Source organism: Neolamprologus brichardi, chromosome 3, assembly GCF_056152115.1.
Source record: "Neolamprologus brichardi isolate AB-2024 chromosome 3, ASM5615211v1, whole genome shotgun sequence".
Lineage (NCBI taxonomy): Eukaryota > Metazoa > Chordata > Actinopteri > Cichliformes > Cichlidae > Neolamprologus > Neolamprologus brichardi.
In genome coordinates, this window is record NC_142106.1 from 3,242,039 (window position 1) to 3,257,903 (window position 15,865).

Sequence of the window (15,865 nt, forward strand, 5' to 3'; positions counted from 1 at the left end):
CTCCTGTGTGTGTTTAGATAGAGAAGACATTTAACTCAGTGGTGCTCAACCTGAGGAGACAGGACCTCTCAGGAGTCAGGACCTCCTCACATCTGGAACATCTTGAAAGAAACGAGTATACTTTCCATCCCAATTAAAGCGAACACAGTAAGATTAATGTGACTCAGTGGAGGTTACAACATGAACACAACACCAACAGCTGAACTTTAACCAGGTACCTGACAGGTGTTTGGACTTAGGTCTCCTGATGGGTGGATGTGAAGCTGTGTGAATCAGGCTGGAAAAATCAGAAACACGACCTGTGCACCGGCTTCAGTGTGGCTGATGTTTGAGTGGAAGTCCCTTCATGTTCCTCAGTGTGCTGTGAAGCAGCTGGAACTTGGTTTTCATTCATGTGGCGTCGATAAAGATGGAGGTAAATCTGCTGAACCTGGAGGGTGGAGACTGTTTCCTGTCCGTCTGATGCTGGGAGTAGAGCTCATGTTGCAGATCCATCAGTGTGTGCTGGCACGAGGACAGATCAGCTCCATCAGCTGACACAACAAATTCAAGTCAGTTTGAAGCAGACGTTGATGTTTGCTGTCAATCTGAGGTCAGAGGTCAGCACAGAGAGGTCAGAGGTCAGACTGAGGTTCTAGACAGATCTGAGCATATCAGCTGGGATGAAAATGATCCAGAAGTGCTCGAGAAGAAGATTTAACCAGGTGTTTATGTCTATGACTCAAACCTGCTTCACATGGGCTTTGTGTGAGATCTTTAACCAGGTCTTCCCATTAACACCTGACCTGTCCATAGGTTCGGTCAATGAGCTCGTCGATAGCTTCAATGCTAAAATGTTAAATGTAATGGACACTATTGCTCCCATTGAGGTGAAGGTTATCTCTGGAAGGAAAAAGTCTCCATGGAGAAACTCCACACTAGTGAAAAATGAAAAAAGAGAGTGTAGGAAAGCTGAGCGCAGATGGAGAAAAACAAACCTCCAGGTTCATTACGACATCTATAAAGAGAAACTTCACAATTATAATTTACAACTGAGGAGTGCAAGGAGGTCCTACTTCTCTGACATCATCACCAAAAACAGTCATAATGCTCGGGTCTTATTTTCTACAGTTGACAGGCTAACAAACCCTCCTGTGTCAGTGGCAGCTGAACGTCGACCATGGCCTGCAATGACTTTGCCAAATTCTTCACAGAAAAAATCCAAAAGATTAGACAAGCAATTGGTACATCAACAGCAGATCCAGAATATGTACTGTGTCCACCGAAAAACTGTTTAAACACCATCAAACAGTTTCACCCGATTAACAGCAAACACCTGGAGGACATCTTAGGTCAACTGAACTCCTCCTGCTGTTTAGATGTCCTGCCAACAGGTTTTTTCAAAAAGGTCTCAAAGACTTTAGAGTCAGACCTGTTACAGATCGTCAACTTTTCTTTATTATCAGATGTGTTTCCAGAATCACTAAAAACTGCTGTAATAAAACCTATACTGAAAAAGGACAATCTTGACAAGACACAAATGAACAACTACAGGCTGATCTCAAATCTCCCATTTTTAAGTAAGATCATTGAAAAAGTAGTTTCTCAACAGCTCAATTACTTCTTAAACAGAATAACTGCTATGATGCCTTCCAGTCAGGTTGTAGACAGAACCACAGCACTGAAACCGCTCTGACCAAAGTGTTCAATGACACATGTCTGAATACAGACGGTGGAAAAATGTCAGTCTTAGTTTTACTGGATCTCAGTGCAGCATTTGATACAGTTGACCACAACATATTACTCAAACGACTGGAGAACTGGGCAGGTCTTTCAGGAACTGTACTAAACTGGTTCAAAACATACTTAGAAAACAGGAAATACTTTGTATCAACAGGTAACTTCACATCTGAGCAGACAAGTATCACATGTGGAGTTCCCCAAGGTTCCATCTTGGGACCCCTTCTGTTTAACATTTACATGCTCCCACTGGCACAGATTATAAACAACAACAAAATAAACTATCACAGCTATGCAGATGACACACAAATCTATATCACAATGTCACCAGGAGACCGAGGCCCTGTACAGGCTCTTGGTAAATGCATTGAGGAAATTAATGACTGGTTGTGCCACAATTTTCTCCAGCTAAACAAAAACAAAACTGAGGTAATATTCTTTGGCGGCAAAGAAAAACGATTACAGGTCACCAGAGAACTTCAATCTATACACCTAAAAACCACAAACCAGGCGAGAAATTTGGGTGTAGTGATGGACGCAGACCTAAACTTAGAAAAACACATTAAGACAATAACAAAATCAGCTTACTATCACCTCAAGAATATTTCAAGAATAAAAGATCTGATGTCTCAACAGGACCTGGAAAAACTAGTCCATGCATTCATCTTTAGTAGGCTTGATTACTGTAACAGCATCTTTACAGGTCTACCTAAAATATCAGTCAGACAACTACAGCTCATTCAGAACTCTGCTGCTCGAGTACTCACTAAGACCAAAAAAGTGGACCACATCAGTCCAGCTCTGAGGTCTTTACACTGGCTGCCTGTCCGTCAGAGAATAGACTTCTGATGCTGGTCTATAAAGCTCTGAATGGTTTAGGACTAAAATATATCAGTGACCTCCTGACCCAGTATGAACCTTCCAGATCCCTCAGGTCATCTGGATCCGGTCTTTCATCAGTTCCCAGAGTCAGAACCAGACACGGAGAAGCTGCATTCAGCTTTTATGCTCCTTATATCTGGAACAAACTCCCAGAAAGCCTCCGATCAGCTGAAACACTCAGTTTATTTAAATCCAGGTTGAAGACTCTCCTGTTCTCAGCTGCATTTGAATAAAATACCAAAATCCACACTTAAGCTTAAATTTCAAAACTTAAATTTTAACCCTAATTATATCTACTGTTCATTCCTTTTTTCTTTTTTTCTTTCTTTCAATTTTAAATCATGCTTTTTATTTGTTTTTGTTTTTTAATGTCTCTGTAAAGCACTTTGAATCACCTTGTTGTTGAATTGTGCTACATAAATAAACTTGACTTATGTCTGGTTTTCTTGTACTTATGAGTTCTTATGAGATCGTTTAGTTTCTGTATACTTTGTAGCTCTGAGGTTCTCCGTTCTTCTTTGATCATGCTTAGAGTGCTTCCAGTATCCTTCAGTTCTTAGTGATCATAGTTTGTCAATTTGCATATTAATGGTCATAAACTGACTAGAGATGTACCGTATCAGTACTGTCCGATCCTGACCTAAATTATTGGATTACTGGAAATAAAAAATGCAATCTGATCAATTAACTTCACACAATCACAAATTATTATCTCCCCAGAGAACTCACTTCTATCATACTCACTGCAGTGCATATCCCCGTGATGCTAATGCTAGGTTACCAACCTTCCAAAGAAAAATCACCAAAGACCCCAGTCACCCATCACATGGACTCTTCACCCTCCTGCCCTCTGGGAGGCGCTACAGGAGCCTCCGGACTAAGACCACCAGGTACCAGAACAGCTTCTTCCCCACAGCTGTCAGACTCCTGAACTCTGCCTCCTGACATCTGACTCACATTAAACTCGTGGATTGAACATACACACACCCACAACCACCTACACACACAATGGAAAAAAACAATGAACAACCGTACCCTCAAACACACAATAATAACAGGGACTGAACCACCACTCACAACCACTAGCACTTTATATACCTCTGTAGAAATTATCCACATATTTCACTGATCTTAACTGCACTACTGTAAATGCTGTATAGACAATCATTCTGTATAATACAATTCTAAAACAATTAACAACTGTTTATAACTTGCATAGTTCATATTTCTGTATGGTTTTCTTATTTATATCCTTTTCATAGCCTAACATACTTATAGTGATATATATATATATATATATATGTATATATAGTCATATTCATAACATACATTCATACCGTGTACATTATAACATACCATAATAGACCCATTTCTGTAATATACTTACATATCTATATTATTGCTAATTAGGGATGCACCGATACCGATACTGGAATCGGGTATCGGGGCCGATACTGTAAAATGTGTGTGTACTCATACTCGTGAAAGTTAACCGATACCATGAACCGATACCAACTTATTTCATTAATCAGAGGGTGGCTTGTCATTTCTGTTGTAGTTTTTTAGATTGGCCACTAGGGAGCCAATTATTATTTTATTTATTATTTATTTAATAATAATTATTTTGTTTGTTTGTTTACAATATGGACACTCTGCAATAATTTAAAAGTTTATTTTATTCGCAAAACTTATTTGTGTTTATTTTTTCCAAACAGAAGTGTTTATTTATTATTCTGAAAGCTCGAGACAGTGCCAATAGTTCAGTGATATTTTGTAAAATTACAATGTGGAGACTCTGCAATAATTTATCAGAAGTGCTGATTTTTCACTTGAAATTTTTTTTTTGTCATTTTTATTAAGATTTTATTTTTTATCGACAGGGAATATAATAAAACCTGTCTTCCAATTAATTGTATTTGTGTGTGTGTGTGTGTGTGTGTGTGTGTGTGTGTGTGTGTGGTAGAAGTATCATTTTTTGTACTCTGTATCGGCAAGTACTCAGATCCAAGTATCGGTATCGTATCGGTTTGAAAAAATTGGTATCGTTGCATCCCTAGTTGCTAATATATATTGTAATATATCTATATCACTAAAGCACTTCTGGATGGATGCAAACTGCATTTCGTTGCCTTGTACCTGTGACATGTCCAATGACAAAGTTGAATTCTATTCTATTCTATTCTATTCTATTCTATTCTATTCTATTCTAAAAGCACCTCACAAAACTTGCGATATGGCATAAACTATCCCAGAGGAGTAAAGCAAGTGTAACTTCATCTCTGAATTTTGTAAAGCATTCCCACGTTAAGCTCAACAACCGATATATATGGAGTGACTGCCTCATCTTCTCTCCCTCTCCTGTTGCTATGAAACTGATCAATGATCAGCTGATCGGCTTTTCTCTCTTGTTTTTTTATCGACCTCTTTGCGCCAGAAAGAAGAAACCAGCAGATAAACAACAGCAGCATGTTTAAGCTTGATCAGCTGTTGTTAGAATTTATTTAATATTAATTTCTAGTATCAGCTGATGTTTGCTGGAGCCACAGCTGTAAAGCTGCTGGTCATGATGGTTTGGATATGTGGTGAGAGGGAAACATGAAGATGAAACCAGGAGATGTCCTTACTGAATCATCAGAGCTGAACAGGTGATGGAGAAACAGGTTTACCTTTTAGGTGACATGAATGAGTTGAAGGGAAGTTATGAACTGTTTCTGACAAATAACACCAGGATCCTTTTCTAAGTAGCTGACCGCTACGTGTGCAGAGGCGGGTCTAGCAAGGTTTAGCCAGGGGGGCAGGTAGGGCATTAACAGGGAGAGGGGGGCACAAAGAAATACTTTTCTTTCTTATTCTCATTTAAAATGTCTCGCTTTTAATAAATAATTATCTGAATCTTACAACCAAAGTTTTTTATTAAATGTAAAATGTATAGAAATCTATTATAGTATATAGTAACTAAGTCTAATAGATAACCCAGTAATAGTAGTACCTGTAGAACGTTTTCCTTTGGGAAGGTACATCTGTACATGTTGAATCTATTTAATTATTGTAGAAAAATAATTGATTTCTGTAGAGTTGTTTTACATGTGCATTAAATCAAAGTCAATTATGTCGATTAAGCATCATGAGGGGGAGGGTGGGGGGTGTTCCATAATATTTTTGCTGGGAATTTGCAACCCTGTTAGTTAGGTTGTTTAATATTTCTGCTAAATACTGTTTAAAATATGTTAAGATGTTGGCAGTGACAGTCGGAGGGAGAGCGGGAGTGTCTGTGTCCCAGTGAACAAAAACCACAGTGTCAAATAAAAAGTTCTGCTGTCATCATATTCACTCCAGCGTATGTTTATTGGGTCCAACGTTACAACTATATCAGCAGATATCCAAATTTATGATATCAGTATCGGACATAAAAAAGTGAAATCCTGACATCTCTAAAACTGACGTCACAGCCCGTTGTTCCTTCAGTGGTGCTGGTTTCAGTCATTGTAAAGTGTACTGTTTATAAGTTTGGGGAAACCAGCAGTCAGCCGAGACTGAAGTCACTTGGATGAGTTACGAAACCTTTCTCCCATTTATCTTCAGACAGACAAACAAACAACAACTGAAAGCCGCTGCATTAATAACCTGGCTGTGCACTAAAAAGGAGGAAACCCAGCACCCCAGTGATGTCCATTGTTCACGACTCAAGGTGATCATTGGACACACCCTGGACATCACCAGACTCTGTTAGCAGGGCTAACACATAGACAGAGACAACCATTCATGTTCACATTCACATCTGTCTGCAATATAGATTTCCCAACTAACCAGTACACCCAGTAACATAAAGTAAGAAGGAAAAGGTTGGTAATTTACATATTCCTTCAGAATTTACTGGGAAAACTGGTGTTTAAAACCTGAGATATAAAAGAGAGTCATAGACTCTCTCTCACCTGCACCAGAAACAGTAGGAAGTTATATTTACATATTATTATCACACTTCCTCATTTATCTTGAGGGACAGTCCACAGTGAGGTATTTCCTGTTATTTTTCCAGAGCTTAATGCAAACAAGTTCTTTCATAACTCATAGCTACACTGTGTCTTTGTGTCAGAGGGAAAGTCTGAATCTTAATATTCAAATACTGAGTACAAAGAGAGTGTGTGTTAGTACAGATGGTTATTTACTGCACAGCTGTCTGCATGAACACCAGAGAAGAACCAGATGTAAGATTCAAACCTGCAGGCTCATTTCCTGTCTGTGTACAGAGGTGCTGTGTGGACCACATTTGAACTATTGCTTCTTTCTTCTTGGACAATTTTAAACAGATGATCATTTATTAAGAATAATCATATATTTCTTACAGCAGTGTGTGATAAACTAGATATCTGTGTTTAATATAAAGTGCTGCGTGTCCATCAAACACTGAAGAGCTGCTGGATTCATTTTTTCCTCCAAATGACAGAAAAGTCATTTTCATGTGACAGAGCGACGATGCAGTGGAGTCTGTTTGTGCTTCTTCTGATGGGTGAGTGATCATTTTACCAGGGCTCCTGATTGTTTCCACCTAAAATCCTTTAGTTTGATCAGGACTCATTAAACAAATGAACTCTTACTGAGAAAATCCAGGATTCACCTGTAAACTGGACAGTTTGATGGGAACATGAGTTTCCTGCTTGTATCAGCAGATATTCAACAGTATTTCTTCTGTTTTAGGTCAGTGTGTCTTCATCACATGTCAGCTGTATGAGTACCACTTTATTAAAGAAGAGATGAGCTGGGATGAAGCACGGGCATACTGCAGAGAGAACTACACAGACCTGGCCAAAGTGTTTGACCTGACAGACATGAGAAGACTTCAAGACTCTGCACAGAGTCAAACACAAGCCTGGATTGGACTGTACAGCGAGCCAGGAAGAGACAACAGGAGGTGGCGCTGGTCTCTGCCGGGGGAGGAATACACTGAAAATAAGACCTGTTGGGGAGCTGGACAGCCAAATGATGATAACAAACCTGAGAACTGTGTGATAATAGAAGACAAATGGGCTGATTACCCATGTACTCACCCATTTCAGTTCATCTGCTATGACGGTGAGAATATGTAAACAGTAATGTGATGAAACAATATTTAATAATGTTATAATCTAGTTTATAATCTGTGTTATATCACATGTTCCTGAAAGAGACATTTTGAAGAATGAGACAAATTAGTTGATAAAAATGTTTTTGTGTTTTTCTGTTGATTTGACAGAAACAATGAAAGACAACAAAACCTTTCATTTGATTGAGACGTCTGTGACCTGGACTCAGGCTCAGAACTACTGCAGACAGCATCACACTGACCTGGCCAGTGGACTCGATCAGATATACAGTGAAGAGTTTAAGAAGCTGCAGAAGTCTACAGCCTCGTGGATCGGCCTGTTCAGAGACAGCTGGAGGTGGTCAGATGGGAGTAACTTCTCTTTCAGACACTGGGACATGGACTCATTTAATGATGGACTAAACAACAGGACATGTGCTACGACTCTGTTAGGGAGATCAGGAAGATGGAGCTCTGCTGGATGTGACCAAAGAAAGCCTTTCTTCTGCTATGATGGTGAGTTTACACAGATTTATCTCAGCTGTTTGTCCAATAGATGAACAGCTGGAGTCACTGAGAGGATTTAGGTCAGTATGTTTCTTCAGCCACTTATTTCTGCATGCATGTTGAACTTCTGTCAGAGGTGAAGATGTTTAGCTGATGGTTGGAACACAGATTTCTCTGTAGAGCTGCTGATTCATCTGAAGAATCACTGAAATGTTTTCTTTTGTTCTTCCAGTGAAAATGGACCAAACATCCACAGACTTGAAGTCCAGATTTAACTGATTTCATGTTTTCTTTGATTTTGTGGCAGATAAATTGATCCTGATCAGGGAAAACAAAACCTGGGAGGAAGCCTTGAATTACTGCAGACAGAAACACCATGACCTGGTTTCAATCAGCAACCCTGAGGAGCAGCGATGGGTCCAGGAAAGAGCCAAAAACGCCTCGACTCCTTTCGTGTGGCTGGGACTGCAGTACGGCTGTGCTGCACGTTTGTGGCTTTGGGTCACTGATTATGTAGTGTGCTATGAGAGGTGGGCTTCAGGGGGAAAGACTGAAGACTGTGGCATGTCTGCAGCCATGACCACAGGAGGGCAGCACGAGTTGGTCAGTCAGAGGGAGAATGAGACATTTAATTTTATTTGTATAAAACACTAAAGTTTAAACCTAAAGTCACTTCTTAGCTGCACATGTAGATTTTCTGGGGTGAACTCTGTGTTTCTGCTCAGTGTTTGCAGTCTCTGGGTTTGAAATGGGAGAAAAATGACCAACAGATTATTACCTGCAGCTTAGATATTTGCAGAGAGCAGTCTGTGTTTCATTTCCTCTCCTTTACCAGAGTCAGGAACATCTTGGTTTCTTCCTTCATTGTTGCTGGATTGGTTCATTATTAAACTGTAGCAGGATATTTGTTTTGATTTAGTTCAGATATGGTGATGGTTTGAATGTTTCTGCTTCATGTGTTGTAAATCTTTGTATCACACCATTGTATCCTCAGCTTGAATTACAAAGCCTGTCACTAAAAGCAGGTAAAACCATGTTTGTGTCATGATTCCATATGAGCTCTATAATCTGATCATGTTTGTTAATGTAGCCAAATAAACCTTTATTTAACCAAGTCTGTCAGTGTTACAGCTTTCACAGGAACAAATACAAACAGCGCCTCTTAATGATAAGACCAGTTAAGAGCAAAGTCAACATGATGCATTTTTACAGCTGGTTTCAAGCCAGCAAATGTGCATCCAACACATGCAATACCACAACTACCTAGATTTACAGGTACAAACTACATACATCACAGTATATTATATTAACTGCAGCTAATGCTTTCCATGTGGCATTAATGTAATGATGAAATGTATCTTCTGTGTTGAGCACAGGGGGCGTGTCCAAATGAAGCCTGTGTTGAGTTTGATCTGTGTTTGGTTGAGAGTGACGTTACTGTGGAGCTTGTTGATCAATCAGAAGATGAAGAAGAGTATCGAGTTTACAGCTGATCTGCATGCTGGAAGTATTTGGAAGAAAAGCCTGGCTGTTTGTTTATGAATGTTTAAAAACAAATAGAATTGTTCCACTGTTTCATTGATTAGTTATTGGTTCCGCTGGTTGATAGTCCTATTAATAGGCTTCAACTTCTGACAGAGAACTGTTTTTTGTGTTAGTTCAGTTCTCCAGACGAATTTATCTATTCTCACTTAAATTCACTGAAGCTTGTCTAAGAGCAAAACATGAGACCAGACTGATTTATTGATTTTATAAATGGAGGCCTCTGTGATCATTTACATTGAAACCCTCTTAACTAAAACATTTACAGAAATTGTTGTCAGTAGATTTGTTCTTAAACTTGGAGATATTTCAGAATCAGTATCTTCCTTTGCTGCTGCCACGTCAGGTTGAACGGTTCTCAATGTTTCTCTCCCCACACATCCTCCCTGTGGAACAATAGAGCAGTAACGCTGAATAGAAACTGGTTTGAGGGGTGATGCATTGTTTGTGACTGACTCACTGAACTCTGAAGCTAGTCTTAGCTGAATCTGCTTTTAATAAAATATAAAATAAGTTGTACAGAACAAGAATACAGGCAGGTGTCTTATGCCACTGGCACTAAGGCAGTTAATCTGTAACAGCACCTTATATTCAGATGTGAAACTGTTGCCAAATTAAAAAAAAAGATATATATGAAAAGGCTTTTTCTAAATGTGTTTCAGCCATTTCTCCAAAAATTAAGGAAATGCATGTAAAGTTGATTTATTATATTTACCCCATTTTAGTATTTCTCAAAACAAAACTCAAAGTTGAGGTGGACCTGTGTTACTTTTGTGATTGAGCTTGTGAAACCTCCCAACTCTCGATCGTGGCTCAAGAGTTGGGAGGTTGCCTTGTAATCAGAAGGTTGCCGGTTTGAGCCCCGGTCTCGGTTGTTGTGTCCTTGGGCAAGACACATCACCTGTTGCCACCTACTGGTGGTGGTCAGAGGGCCCGTTGGCGCCAGTGTCCGGCAGCCTTGCCTCTGTCAGTGCGCCCCAGGGTGGCTGTGGTTACAATGTAGCTGCCATCACCAGTGTGTGAATGGGTGAATGACTGGATGTGTAAAGCGCTTTGGGGTCCTTAGGGACTAGAAAAGTGCTATACAAATACAGTAATAAATAATTTTTACGATATATTTTTCTCTTGAACTGATTCAACCAGATTAAGTTAGACATAAACAGCTGTGTAACACTCAAGTTTGACAGCATCCCTCATTTTGATATCTTTGTCCACATGTAACTTTCTGAAGCTTATATTTTAAAAAAGGCTTCATTACTCGAGGTTTTCTAACACAGTCATCTTTAGTGACATCTGGTGGACAGAATATGAACAGCAGCTTGAATCTATCATGACTGCCCACTCGTAGAGCTGAGACTGTGACACGTGTCAGTTCTAAAAAAAAACAAAACAATTGGCATGTGAATGAATCAAGTCTTTATTTGTCACTTGCGGTTGCCTACAGGTGAAATTGACCTTTTCTGACCATATATACAATACAAAAACATCACATTGTCTATTTGATTAATAATTTTAGTCTGTACACTGTCTCATTTACCCTGGTGTGTTCTCCCTGGGGCGATCGTGGCTCTAGAGTTGGGTGTTCGTCTTGTAATCGGAAGGTCGCCGGTTCGAGCCCCGGCTCGGACAGTCTCGGTCGTTGTGTCCTTGGGCAAGACACTTCACTGACCACCTACTGGTGATGGTCAGAGGGGCCGATGGTGCGATATGGCAGTCTGGCCCAGGGCAGCTGTGGCTACAACTGTAGCTGCCTCCACCAGTGTTGAGAGTGGAATTGTAAAGCGCTTTAAGGGTCCTGAAAAGTGTTATATAAATACAATCCATTATTATTATTAGTGTGTTTGTGCTGTGTGGTTTACCTTTGAGCAGGAAGATTTAAATATATTTCATAACTTATATGTATTTTTCATAGATGGTTTTGACCTGGGGGAATAATAACTTATAAACCTGTAAAATATAAACATAATAGATATAATGTTATTATATTTTATGTTTATTTATGAACAGGCAGAACACTTACTCCATGTCTCATTATCTCTCACACTGGTTCACTCTCTCTCACATAAAATCCCCACCAATGATTCAATGATTCACTTCCTTATGAACCACCGAATCAGGTACTGAAGCAGTGACTGAATGAAGCTTCAGATGTTTCAGACATTTGGCCTTTTTAATGCTTTTAAAAGTGGGTTTGATACCCACTGTGGGAGAGGTGGGTCACAGAAACATGTTCTGCTTGCATGCTAGTCAAGTGATGCTTAAAGCTTGTGTTTACCCTTCAGGAGAAAGATTGTTTCATTCCTGTGGGAAACTCTTAGTGGACTGTGTGGGACCCTGACCTGCAGACAGGTTCCTGAAAGACTGTATTCACTTCTCCCTGTAATTTCAACATTTTTCAACAACACAGTGTACCTTCATCACCAACACACAGCCTGTAACCACAGTTTTCTTCACACACAAACACAGTAATTCTGTGGTAGAAAAACGTGAAGTTGTTTCCTGCTGTAAATCACATGATCAAATCACATGATTAGCCCTCTGCTGTAGAAAAGTAACGTAAATGTTAGCGCTGCGCAGGTGTGTACACACTTTTTCACAGTGACCTCTGTGAGCAACACAAGGTAGTGAATAACACACCCATGGTAAATTAAAAAACACCCAGAAAAATTACAACTAAAAAGGTTAAATTTGCAGAGTTCACATAGTCATGTGACCCAAGTTTCCTCCTCTGGTCTCCTCCTGCTCCTGCAACAATAGACAAACACAGAGATACATCCACCCTTTTGTCATGTCTGGCTGGTGGTTAACCTTGCATAGTGGTGTTAAGTCAGTCAAGTCTTGTGAGCTTTTATCAGCTTTTACCAGTCAGTCAGTCCCCCATTTTTTTTCACTCATTATTCATTCATTGATTCTTTCTTTGGTGATAGTGGAAATTATCGCCGCATTCGTTTCCACCCTCAGCAAAACGACGACATTTCAAAAAGAAAAAGAATTTAGACCGGATTGCCTCGTTGAATCCTTTTAGACAGGGACTCGCTTTCTAATTGTCCCAATAAGTGAGTTTCTCCTGAGCACATTTTAATTTTGGAGAAACTCACTTTGCAACAACATGTTGTGCAGTTCTTCCTATTCAAACGTTCAGATCTGCTTAGATGACAGAAAAACGATCAAACAAAACTTTCAGTGCACCGTGAAAGTAACAAAATAAAAAGGAAAAAAGAAAAGAAATAAAGGCCTTGTTAAATCATGACATGTGCTCCTCGTCTCCCAGGACAGTAAATCATACCAAACCTATTGGCTCAACTTTGTAACAAAAGACAAATCATCAGCCAGATTAATCTCAAAGCATTCATCCAATCAGCCACACACAACATACAGCATAACCCTGTTGTCTTATCACATAATGAGTCTCTTCTCATGTATTGTTAAAACTTCACACACACCAGAAACTCACAATCAGCTCACTCATTTAAGACCCCTCATCACCTGTTTCCTCCTCTATGATGCAACCATCTGTCCTATAATATTCAGTCCACTAGTCTATGTATCACTTTCATCTTACTAGCAGTGTTGGGCAAGTTACTTTGAAAAAGTAATTAGTTATAGTTACTAGTTACTTCTTCAAAAAATTAACAGAGTTAGTAACTGAGTTACAATATTCTAAAAGTAATTAATTACTTGAAAAGTAACTATTGCGTTACTTTAAAAAAAACGTTTAACCCTCTGGGGTCCAGGGTATAATTGGCCATTTTTAACTACTTTTGATGTTTCCTCTACATTTCACCTTTAAAAACTATTTACTTTGTCTTGTTTGGTATCATCCTTTTCAACACAGCCTCACGTGTCTGAATTTACAGTCATGTTTCCATTTTGACAAACTGTATTAACACAATTGATCTAAAATTAGACAAAAAACATAAAATCAGAGTAGAAAAAAGTGATATTTTTACTGTAACAACCACAAACATGTTTAATGAATCATATTTCATAACTTTAAATGCAAATATAAATGGTCAGTTTTAAAATCATATGCACAAATTTTGCAAACAACAGTTATTTGCATCCATTTACCTTTGACCCTTTTTAAATAACCATTTCAAACTATTTACAGAACAGCAGCAGGTGTGTCACTCCTGTTTCTACCTGGAGACAGCAGTCGTCTCATTGTTCTGACACACAACACAAAACTATCCACAACACTACACACTAACTACACAAGACAACACATAACTACACCAAACAAGCTAAACGTCACAAATCTCTCACATCTCAAAACTCGCTCTCCCTCTTTTTCCTGCTGTCTCTCTCTCTCTCTCTCTCTCTCTCTCTCTCTCTCTCTCTCTCTCGCTGTCACTCCTAAAACTTCCCCTGTTTTTTTTGTTTTTCTCTCATAAGCAGAGAGGTCTCGCTGCGCTGTCCTTAGACAGTAAACGTGACGAAACTATTGAGGAAAAAATGCTGTGTATATCTTGTTTATCATGACTCTGGTTTTACTGGCCTATCAACACAGTTTATAAACTGGTATATGTCACCTTGTTTGCTTTGTCTTTAAGTGGTCATGTGATTGGCTTACCACGCCTACTTTATTCTTCCTCAGTCAAACAGCAGCACTCATGCGATTGTTTTGCCCCCTTAGCTCCAGGTGTTGTGCTAGACAGTGATCGTGATCACCGTCCGCGGGAGCGCAGCTGCTTAAAGCTGTAGCGTCCAGATTACTTACAGCTACTTCCGTGCAACTGATATAAGATGCTGTAACACAGCTTCAACCGTCTGTTTGTTGAAAAATAGTAACGGACCGCGTTTTCTTGTTAGTAACTGTAACGGTGTTGTAACGATAGGAATAGTAATTAGTTAGATTACTTGTTACTGAAAAAAGTAACGCTGCTACGTTTCCATCACTGCTTACTAGTGACTTAATCTCATTCTTAGACGCTGTCTTCATGAGTTTCATTGCATGTGTATGTAGGGTTAGTATGGGTAATGCATTTTCTGTTTGTGTGTGTTTTTTGTGTACCGTTCGCGTTTTGTAGTCCAGACTCAATTCTCAATTTTCCCACTTAAAGCAGTTTCCTTTTTCCCAGGATTGCTAACCCAAATTTTGATTTCCCACACAAAACAAACAGCCTTCCTCTGTGCCTTCACCTGCTCCTCTCACTCCGTTCTTCTCTCCCACTTTGCAGTCCAATGGCAGTCAGTTCTCTTCAGCTTTGTCCTGGGTCATCCTCACTGTCTCATGTGCCATTTCACTTCAAAAGTGGCAAATGTCCCTCACACAGTCTCCTCAAAGGTCATCCCGTCAGTTGCAACTTGCTGAAAACGCATCTCCATCCATCCATGTTGATGGGTTTTCTTTCTCTCTGATGCCGTTTGCACACTCTGCTGCTGGACCTCTCTGCTCAGGACTCTGCTGTTGTCTCTTGGGCTGCTTTCAACTGTTTATGTGCTGTGCTTCTGGAACTGCACTCCTTGTCTTCAGGCAGAGGTTAACTTCCATGGAGCTTATTGTCTCAGGGCGAGGAACACATGGGAGTTAAGCTGTAAACACCACTCAGCCAAAAGCTCGGCCTCAGTGTTTCCTAATGACGTTAAACCTATAATTTTCCTCCCGACTGCTGCATGTGGAAAATTGATTCAGGTATGCTCTACACCTGAAGTGACAACCTAAGACATTTTCACTATTCTCATCACTGCTTAAACAACACACATCTCTCTCTCTGTTTTTGAACTCTCCTTTCTTAAAAACAGAAAGTGGGATTGTAGTTATTTCAGGCTGAGAAACACCCTTCATCTATCATTCATATTTCCTCAACACAAATCTTTTTTATTTCTTTTGTGGCCACTGGGTTAGAAAGTGACCTGCAGAATCATCTCTTCCCCAGTTCAGGACCAGTTCACACACATACTTTCACACCTGTCTGTGGCTCACACGCAGTGACGTCAGACACATTCACCTGCTTTTGGCCAAAACAAAAAACATAATGCTAATGTTACAAAGGTCTCACACACAGGAATCAGGATGCAGAAAAGCTGCTGCCCATCTGAGGTGTGAGGACAAAACTCAACTCTCAGATAGCCGCATGCTTGAGTTATCATAGCTCTGTTTCCCTCCCCTCTGATGCGCTCTAAGCCAGCTCCTGCTCTGATAATGTGTAGCTT

General features: G+C 39.7%; 2 protein-coding genes across 3 annotated transcripts in view; one reads left to right on the plus strand and one right to left on the minus strand.

Annotated features, from left to right (window-relative positions):
• The window catches only part of LOC148103139 (uncharacterized), a 193,774-nt gene that overhangs the window by 120,474 nt on the left and 57,435 nt on the right, over positions 1 to 15,865 (minus strand). The window lies entirely within an intron of this gene.
• On the plus strand, positions 7,024 to 9,155 carry LOC118455947 (C-type mannose receptor 2-like). The gene is made up of 4 exons (XM_087838602.1): positions 7,024 to 7,108; positions 7,297 to 7,671; positions 7,832 to 8,176; positions 8,475 to 9,155. The coding sequence occupies exons 1-4, from the start codon at positions 7,039 to 7,041 to the stop codon at positions 8,819 to 8,821; spliced, it is 1,137 nt and encodes a 378-aa protein (XP_087694728.1). The 5' UTR covers positions 7,024 to 7,038; the 3' UTR covers positions 8,822 to 9,155.

Bases quoted from the DNA above. Each gene is read 5' to 3' on its own strand.
- LOC118455947 (XM_087838602.1), top strand. From the start codon at position 7,039: ATGACAGAAAAGTCATTTTCATGTGACAGAGCGACGATGCAGTGGAGT. The intron at 7,109-7,296 runs GTGAGTGATCAT...CTTCTGTTTTAG, and splicing joins GTTTGTGCTTCTTCTGATGG to GTCAGTGTGTCTTCATCACA. The intron at 8,177-8,474 runs GTGAGTTTACAC...ATTTTGTGGCAG, and splicing joins GCCTTTCTTCTGCTATGATG to ATAAATTGATCCTGATCAGG.